Source organism: Sylvia atricapilla, chromosome 8, assembly GCF_009819655.1.
Source record: "Sylvia atricapilla isolate bSylAtr1 chromosome 8, bSylAtr1.pri, whole genome shotgun sequence".
Lineage (NCBI taxonomy): Eukaryota > Metazoa > Chordata > Aves > Passeriformes > Sylviidae > Sylvia > Sylvia atricapilla.
In genome coordinates this window covers 5,409,671-5,419,705 of record NC_089147.1, presented here as the reverse complement: position 1 = coordinate 5,419,705, position 10,035 = coordinate 5,409,671, and the positions used below count along the sequence as shown (strand labels likewise).

The 10,035-nt window shown below is 44.4% G+C and overlaps 1 protein-coding gene across 1 annotated transcript in view; it reads left to right on the top strand.

Moving 5' to 3' along the window:
• Nucleotides 1–546: 546 nt before the first annotated feature.
• PLPP4 (phospholipid phosphatase 4) overlaps nt 547–10,035 on the top strand; it is a 50,153-nt gene continuing 40,664 nt past the window's right edge. The window contains exon 1 of the mRNA XM_066323478.1: nt 547–696. Within this exon, the coding sequence (XP_066179575.1) occupies nt 641–696 (56 nt within the window). The 5' untranslated portion in view covers nt 547–640. The remainder of the gene's footprint in view (nt 697–10,035) is intronic.

Sequence of the window (10,035 nt, the reverse complement as noted above, 5' to 3'; positions counted from 1 at the left end):
CCGCGTTAGGCGGCATCACGCCGGCTGAGGACGGCCAGCAGCCTCCCGGCGGCGGGCGGTGGCGCAGCGCTGCCCCGGGGGGACGGGCACGGCCCCGGCTCGGCTCCGCTCGGCTCCGCCGCGGGGGCGGGCGGGGAGGCGGGCAGGGGAAATCCCCAGGATCCCCGGGACCCTCCCCCCGAGCGGGGACCCCGCGTTAGTCACCGGGACCCTCCCCCCGAGCGGGGACCCCGCGTTAGTCACCGGGACCCTCCCCCCGAGCGGGGACACCGCGTTAGTCACCGGGACCCTCCCCCCGAGCGGGGACACCGCGTTAGTCACCGGGACCCTCCCCCCGAGCGGGGACACCGCGTTAGTCACCGGGACCCTCCCCCCGAGCGGGGACACCGCGATAGTCACCGGGACCCTCCCCCCGAGCGGGGACACCGCGTTAGTCACCGGGAGCCTCCCCCGGCGCTCGGCTGCGCCGCGCCAGCGCCGCTCCCCTCACAGCGCGGCCGAGGGATGGCGGGGCCGGGGCTGCGGCCGGGCGGGCTGAGCGCGGCGCCCCGGAGCTCCGGGCCGGGCGGCCTGAGGCGGCCCCGCTGCCCCCGGGCGTGACAGGCGGCGGCGCGGGGCTGCGGGAGCGCCGGGACCCACCATGCGGGAGCTGGCGATCGAGATCGGCATACGGGTGCTGCTCTTCGGGGTCTTCGTGTGAGTAGCGCCGGGCGGCGGCACCGCGGCCACTTCGCCCCGGGGCTGCTCTGCCAGCCGCTCGCACCGGGATGGAGAGTGCGGGATGGAGCTGAGGGATGGAGCTGTGGGATGGGGAGTGCGGGATGGAGCTGAGGGATGGGGAGTGCGGGAGGGAGCTCCGGGATGGGGAATGCGGGATGGAGCTGAGGGATGGAGCTGCATGGAGCTCCGGGATGGGGAATGAGGGATGGAGCTGAGGGATGGAGCTGAGGGATGGGGAGTGCGGGATGGAGCTCCGGGATGGAGCTGTGGGATGGAGGTGTGGAATAAAGGTACGGGGCTCTCCCGGTGGGCTCCAGTGGCCAGGGAACCCCTCCGGGGCAGCCCCCTCGGGATGCCCGAGCGAGCGGCAGCTGCCGCCGGTCCCCTCTCGGGGATGCTCGCGGGTGGAATATTTCCCCGAGGTGAGTCTTGGAGGGAACTCTCCCAGCGCCGGCGTTTTGCCGAAGAGCTGAGTGGAATTTTTTTCTTGGAGAAGCTGCTGTTTGAAGGAGAAGCGTGCAAAAAGCGACTAGCCAAAGCAGTGCAGCCTCAAAGGTGCTGGTGGTTTCGTTGTGCCGGCTGTAGTTTGTGCGGTGAAGTCTCACCTGGCGGGGCTCTGGATGCTCCTCTGCTTCTGGCGGCAGCGGGAGCGCCAGGACTGGGGCTGAGCAAGGACCGAGGGATGAGTGTGAGGTGGAAAGGGTGAGAGCTTTGGGAAGCTTCTCCGCACGCTGTCGGGCACGGAGGAAAGTCATGAGTATCTGGTTGTTTTAAGATGTGCAGCCCTGGCTGCAGGATCATTCTTTCTCTTAGCCTTTCCTCAGGAGAAAGCAGTTACGCGTTGTTTTGCTTTGGGTAATTCAGCCCTTTCTTTCATGCACTTTGTGTTCTGCAGGCATTTCAACAATGAAAAGTTCCACTCGGTGTAAGTTTACATTTCCATTGCCTAATGTTGAAAAACGAGTGTCCTCAGTCTTTGTGGTCTCTCAGGAGTACCACAGAACCGGGATCAGATTTTGCTGTTTGCTCGTTTGTTTTCCTGAGGATGGATGCTGTCGATCACAGGTGCAGGCAGCACAGGACATCTGTTTTAAGCTGTGATATTGACTTAGACCTGGTGAAACAGAACGCTTTGATGAGTCCCTTTCATGGTTAATTAATAACGTGTCCAATTTACTGGTGTTTGATTTTTTTTTTCCCCTTGGTGCTCATTTCTCTTGAATATTGATGCAAATCTTTTGATTTGCAACAAAACCCTGTAAGGTGCCTTTGATATCTGTCAGTTCAGTTTCATCTCACTTTGCAAGTAGACCCGTTCCTGTCATCAGAACTCCTTTATGGAATATGTGGAGTTATAGGGTGAGCAAGAACCTCAGGAGCTGATGCTACACCAGAACCTTTCTCTTCTTTATGATTGTGTGTGTAATTCATCACCCACACCACCCCTGTAGGAGATCTCTTCATGCAGCTCATTACTATGATATGCAAATCATGAGCCATCATAATTAGGAATTTTGTGTTGTGCTTCTCTTCTGTCTTTATTTCCTCTCTAAAAGATTCCATTATTTTCACTGCTCTTTATGCTGTGGTTCCGAAATCCTCTGAGGAGGGGTAGCTAACAGAAAAGCTCTTGGTAGAGTCACCATAATGGCAAATGCCTATAGAAGAATTTCTCGTATTTTCACACAGCTCAGCTCCTGCCTCATTGGGATTCTGGGGAACAATTCTGATATTTCAATGGGTCATTCAGAGCAGTCATCGACATCTGAAAGTACTGGGCAGGGTAGTGTTCCAAATGCAGGTCAGTGTTTAGTTTCGTGAAGAACTGAACTTAATTTGCTGGTAATGGTTGCAAGAATACAATCTCTAGGTAGACCAAAAGAAGAGCTTTTCTACTCACATAATATCAGCACAGAAGTAATCTTTTGCTATTGCAACAGCGTTCAATAGTTCTCTCAGTTTTCTAAAGTGGCAGTTACTCACATTTTGAAACTTTTATGTCGCAGAGGTTTAAACACAGTGTTTCCTGTGGTTTTATAGACAGGCAGCACAAAAATTTTATGGAGCACTGAGTTCGGCGGAATATCCTTTCAGGAGTGAACATTCACTGGTGAATTTGGGACCCCTGGGACTGGAATCCAGGCAGCAGCAACTTGAGCTCTGCTGCGGAAGGGATTTCTAGGAATGAAAAGGCTGCAGAGGTTTCACCTCCCTTGGAAAGGAATGCCATTAACAGAAATGAGCTGTGGCTGGGTCTGAGCTCATCTCTGTGGTGAGTGCCAGGAAATGAGGAACTGGACAGGAGAGAAGGAGCTCTCTCTGAAAAGGTCTTGATGGTTTTGTGTCCTTACTAACTCTTGTAGTGTCAGAAGCCTGACCTTGATGGTGATGGTTCCACAGCTATTTGAGAGCCCTGAGCCATCTCTGCCTCCCAGATCTCTCTGAGCTCCAACCTCACAGTTCATACCACTCACAGCAATAGACTGGCATATTTTGTACCATAGAATGCAAAAGAAAAAGGTGCATATTCCACATTGGAGCTTTGCTTGGTAATAAATGTCATTTCATAAAAATGGAGGTGTGAAAACTTCTGTTGATGATCGCTGAAATTGAATATATTGCCAATTTGAATGTATTTTAGATCAAGAACAACCATGTTTTCTATGTTTAAGACTGGCATTTTCTTTTCCCTCCAGTTGCCATAATTATCAACGTCAGTCATTCCATCAAAGGCAGAAACCTCTACTTGTTATATAAGATCTCTTCAATCCTGCAGATGGGCACCCTTAGAAGCAATACACATTTTTGGTGGTTGAGTATTGATGTGGTTGAATTCAGCAGCCATTTAGGGAGGATAATGATTACAACTGACTCAGTTCTAGGTGTTGTGTTCATGGCAATTGCTGAGAGCTCACTTAGCACTTAAAGACAGGATTAGGTATTGAAATTTAGCAACTCAAGCTTCTCTGCCTTTACAGAGATCTGTGCTAAAGGGCATTTTAGCCCTCAGGATTAAGTAGTATTGAAAGAGGGATTAGTTAGAAGAGATTTATTAGAAGGACTGTGTCTGCCTGAAATTGAGAAGCAGGAGTTAAAAAAAAAAAAAAGGCCAACAAACCCAAACTCCAACCAACAAAGAGTCAAAACCTAAAAACAAGTGGTTGCAGTAAAAACTATGCTTAAATATGCACTTTGCTGCAAAGTTAAATAGGTATTCTTTGAGTACCTTCAGCAAAACAGCTCTCAAGCTGCAAGTTACAAACTGTAAGGATAGTGACATTTCTGTTCTGCTCCACAGTTTCTCCCAGTTTCTTAACTTTCAAATTAATCTTTCAAAATACGTATCCTTGCACCTTTTGATGGGGCTGAACTGATCTGATGGATCACAGGTGATTTAATTGTTAACTAATTGTTAAATTATTCGTTAATTGTTATTAATTTGTTAATTCCAAGGTGAAGAACATTCTCCTGCTATAATTTGACTATTACATTATGAAGTATCAAATGTTTTCCAATCAAATCTTGACTTAGACTAATTCCCACTTTATATTTTTGTTTAGGTTCTTCCTTATCAAGAAATATTTGTGAGTACAGAACTGAGTTTTGTTTGTAAAGTGAGGTTTTTCATGTAAGGTCTCAGAAATAGAAATGCTCTATTGTTTATTATAACAGCCAGGAGGATGTACTCTGTTTTCAGGAAAAATCCAAAGCTAATTTGAAGAATGATTGAATTAGGATCTTGCAGCTCTGGTTTTCTTCATTTTTGTACTTATTTCTATGACTTGGAACATCTTATAATGTCTGATTAGGCATTTTAAACATGTTTAAAATGACCAGACTTCCATCTCCATGTGTGCGGTGTCATTTGTCACTTACAGGTTGCTTGAGGAAAGCAACTTGTTTTGACTGACTTGGTTTTCTTCAGATAAACCAATTATAAAAGGATTTGTGAGCAAGTCTGATAGTTTTACACAGGAGTGATGCCCTTAAAACAAAGTTTTTCATCAGTCCTGGAATGAATTCACTGAGTGGTCGCTTGGAATGAGCCTGAGGGGTGTCTTTATTTCCTAGTGTTCTGGTTTAGGTGTCTTCTAGGGGGAAAAACTTTTTGCATCTGTTTTAGAAGTTTTAAAAGTCCACACTGTTGCCTCTTGGCAGGCAGAGAGGATTTGTGTGTGTTGTATATTTAACCCAAGGACTCGTCAACAGCACGTCACTGATGTTTAGAGAGCTAATTGATTAAAAAGGCAAAGTCTTTCAAGGATTGCTCCATCAAACCTCGAGCTCTTCAGTGCATGTGATGTGATTAAAATATAAATGTCGTTTGGAGTAATTGGATATCTTCCCCACAGCACAGTCTCATTAGCAGCCTCCCTTGGGAATAAATGTTTATCTGCAGGCTAATACACAGATATATATTGCACACGTGTGAGTTTACAGCACTGACTAATGCTGACATCCTTTGTGCGTGTGCCATGTTCAGTGTCTGGTGTGAGTCAATAAAAGCTGTTTCTGGGCGTGTTGTGTTTCTTACAAGTTTACAGTATTAATATTTCAATCAAGTTATGAATATGCATGAAATAATTTGGTGTGTAAAGCTCTTTCAAGTAGCTTTCTTTGTCAGGGGATGTTGTCTTCTCGATATCCTGCATATGTTGCCTTTATAAATGAAACTGTGTATTGTCTTGTTAACACAGACAGAAAAATCAATTACCCGAGGAAGTTCTACAATGCTGAGCGTTTGCATTGCTCCTCTCCCAGCAATTTTGTGTTTGTCTTTTCTCTCTCACATGGATGGGGTTTTTTGGGGATAGACTGAGCTGAAAATTGTGACTGTAGGTAGCAAAAGCAAGATGGTCTTGAGAAGAAATCACCAGACTGAGACATTAAGATTAATTTTCTCATTCTGGCTCAAATGCTGTGAATTTATATGAATCAGTTGGACCAAGAATTCAAAGCACCTTTTGAGCCTTGGCTCTCTAGATGAATGTTACAAAGTAGGTATTTGGCCACTTCTTATTAGTTTTATGTCCTCCCTCTGTTCTTGATTTGAAATCCCATATTTCTGACTTTGTTTGGAACCTGATTTTTGGCTCCTGATCCTCACAGTCTTGGGCTTCGTTTCTGTGTACCCTAATTTTTCACCAAGAAAACAAGGACAATCCTTCTTTTTCTCACGCTAATCCTTCAGTTCATTGATAAATTCTTTGTCATGAGGTAGCCGAACACATTGAACATTCTTGGAGCTTTTTCAGTGTTAGTTTCACAAAGAGTGATGATAATAGGAAATGAGAACATCAACATGTTTGCTAACCTGCTTAAAAATGGGCTCATCGTTGTAAACCCTAGTTTACACGTTAGTAAAGTGAGAGAAATATTTGTTTTGTGGTGGAGGTTGAAGTCCAAATCACTGAGTAGGGCCAATGAAGAGTTAGGTTTTTCTATCTGCTGTAGAAAAGAGCTTTTCTGGTGCTTAGGATCTCAGAAGACCTATCAGAGGTTACATATTGAGCAACAAACTTGTTCCAGCCCTCAGCAGAGTCGGTCACACCTTTGAAGTGATGGAGCTCCTCTAACTCCCTGATATAGAACAAAGCAACCTGAATTTTAACTTTGCTCTGCACTGTGTCCTTGACAGGTGGCTGTGAAAACAAAAGGCTCTAAATACCAGTTATACCTGGTGTCATATGAGGCACAGAACAAAATGACCGTGTGCCTGTCCTGCTGTGTAAGAATTACCAGGGAGCTCACAGGGAAATTTGGTTCTGGATTGGGGTTTATGGCCAGGTTTTGGTGGCAGGGGGGCTGCAGGGGTGGCTGTGATCATCTGATCTTAGTCTGCATTCCCCAGCACCCTGTACCACTGCACAGGAGGAGGGAGAAAAAAAATGAACATTGAATCTGGGGAGAAGAGTAGGAAAGCTGTTTTAAGGCTCAGATTTTATTTTCTCATCTTCCTTCTGTGATTAGATTAGCTTCCCTCAGCCGAGTCTGTTTTGCCCTGCAGAGTGATCTCTGCCTGTTCTTACCTTGACCCCGGTGCCTTTCACTGGATTTTCTCTCCCTCATCCAGCTGAGGAGGGGAGTGATGAAGCAGCATCCACTCAGTGTCATCCTGCTGCTCAGCTACTTGGTTGTTCCAGTCAGATGAGACTTCTGATTCCATTGTTTTTGTATTTTATTTATTGCAGTAGGGTAGGGTTTTACTGACTTTGATAACAGTTATTCAGGAGAAATTGTACCTGCCTGTCTTTTTGTGCAGACTCTGGTGTGTCCAAACACAGGCTGTTTTTACAGCCTGTGATAGCAAGATTTCTAGATTGTGGAGCTGAGTTATTTCATTTGTCTTCCTTGAGTCTCGGGGAAAAAGGGAGTGAAAGGATGGGAAGAGGGAAGGGGTTTTAATGGCAGGAATTCTAATTGTCCTGCTAATAGGATAGGATTTACAGTTGATCTCCGTGGCTAAACTCACAGCTGAATACATGCTAAAAGAGGATGTTATTGTAAATGCCAAAGCATCTGCTCCAGATTTTTTGAGGAGTAAATGGTGACTTTGTGTCTTTTGTTGAATCTTGTTGCTGAGTCCCGTTTACCCACAGGCTTTGGCACTTTTTGTTTATTTGCTTCCAGCCTGATTGAGGATGCTTTATAGTGAGAATGCTACTGATGGGGTTCCTTGGGGGGAAATTTTTTCTTTAATAGATTGATTCTTATACTTGGATCTAAGCACAGTCAAGGTAGGGCACAACTGTGATTCTTATGGGAAAGAATTTAATAAAAATTACAATCTTACTGCTGAGAATGTACTCATATCTGGCATAGTAAATCAAGATCTTTATGGTCTCCCAATCTGTCAGTGACTTTGAAAAGCCAATACTTGGAAATAGCTGGCAGAATTATTGATACTAAAAATGAATTAAGGATAATATTTAGTGTGTCTTGTAACTTTTTTTGTGTAGGAATGACTGTGCTGGTACTGAACAGGGGATGCCTGAGTGCTGCATCTCTGTTGGCAAGGATTAGTGGAGAAGGTAGCACTCATGTCCCTGATTAAATACTAATTAAAGTATTGGTTGTGATCCACTAATGAGCAGCAGGGACTTAGTCTCGGTTGGTTAAGGAAAGCTTCCCTTGTTTCTGGGTCAGAACAGCTGCTTTACAGTAGATCCAATTGCATGGAAGAGACAAAGCTGTCATCAGCTTTGGCACATGGATTTTAAAGTACCTTCCATTCACAGTTTTCCCTTGCCTTTAAATGTTAAATTTGTCATCATTCAACCACAAGTCATTGATATGTCAAAAAATCTGTGACTGATGTGATTCCGTAGAAAACTAGATTGGGATTTTTTTTCTTCATTTTAAACCAGAGTGCTACAGTCACTGTGTATTGTATTTGTTTCTCTGTATTACAAACACTTCTAGTTTTACTATCTAAATATTTTCCTTGTTAAAATACCATTGAATTTGAATTAAAATGCATAGGAGTGCAATGAGTGGAAATTGTTTCACTGTAGGGTAGGTAACGGGGTAACAACTGGAGTTTTCATAGTAACTAGCTAATTGAGATTAATTATCAGGTGAATTCGAGAGAGCTGGGGGGAGGAGTGAGAAAGATTGTAAGAGAAGTATAGAAAACATCTTTTTTTTTCTTTCTGGAAAAGGTAGAGATAATTCAGATATAGAGATAGAGGTTGTTTTATCTGAAGATCTGAGGAGACGTGGCAGAGATCTTCACAGGTAAGCAGCTCCATAAATGTGTATGAAGACAACAAGCTGCTCTTCACATCCTCTGGGAATTAGACAGAAAGGAAAGATTTCTAAATTTTTAGCAAAGGAAACTTAGGTTGAGTGTGGGGAAATACATTCTAATGTTAAGGGCTTGGAGCACTGTGATAGACAGCCCGAGGATAGGTAGAATCTCCACCTACAGAAGTTCTACAATGCCATACAAGTCACTGAGGTGTTTTAGGAGTATTTTACATCAAGTTTACTTTACTTGATGTACAGTAAAACTTTACATCAATTTTATTTTATATCAAGAATGGCTGGTCCTGTAAGCTGGCTGAGGTTTATATTGCCTGAGAGTGCCCCGGTGTGTGGGTAAAAGTTTGAAGTGAAATTTCTTGTAAGAGATTTTGGACATATCTCGATGGGTGAGAAAGGAAACAATTTGACATTGGAGACTATTTCAGCAAACACTGAACAGACGCTGATGGTCCCTTGTGCAGGGCAGTGCCAAAGTTTGTGTGCTGAATATTCCACATTAACCAGACTGGGAAAAAATGAAATCCCAGATTAGCGGCAATGTTTTACTCTGCAGTCTGACGTTTTAGCCTTTATTGGGTGAGAAGTTTTACTGCTTCTTTAGCACGTACAACGGAGGTGCAAGTGCTAGCTCAGAAATGTTTCAGCTGGGAAGGGTTTGCCTGGTGGTGTGAAGCCTTGCAAAGGGAGAGCAACAGCGAGGAGTGTCACCTGATGTGTAAAGCGTTCTATTTCCATTAGCTGCCAATTCTCACTGATGGGAGAACAGGTCCAGCAGTCTGTCTGTGCTCTCACAGCCCTCAGAGAGGCCATTAATAATTGTTCAACTGTGTCCAAGGTGCTTTCCAGGAGTGGCACTTTTGCTGCTGGACCTCAGTGAGTGCTACAAAATGCAAAAAGGGATGTTCCTATTCCCCATTATTAGATCTTCTTCTCTTAATGTTGTTACTTCTTTTAATCATTACTAATACTCCGGAACACGCAGTTCACAGTCAGGTGTTTTTGGACTGAGTGATTTTAATCCAGTTGGATTTTATTGGGAATATGGTTTGGAGGAGGAGTGAGAGAACTGAGAGGGGGAGATTTTCTCACAGAGAGAAACTCGTCATGGTTATGAGTTTACCCCAACTTTCATTTGGGGTCCAAACATAATCAATAGTGTGTGACATGCAGGTATGAAAAGAAAAATAAAAAGAAAGAAACTTTACCAGAGTCAGCTCCATCGATTTGCTGTGAAGCTGTGTGGTTGTACAGGAAACTGTGGAGAGTTTGACTAAAAACAGTTTGAGATGTAATCAAAATAAGCATTAAAAACATCAAGAGGAAAATTTTAACTGTTTGCAGTGTGTTTGGGTTCATTATTCAGACATGTGCTTAGTGAATAAGCCTGTAATATGAATTCTGATTTTCACTTTAGGATAATGTACAGCTGCCAGCTTTGACACTTTTAATGGCTTCAGAACTCATTATTTCATTTCCCTCCACTTTCTCCTCCCCAAACACACATTAAAATGGCTTTTGTGAAATATCTTGTATCATAAGGTATATTTA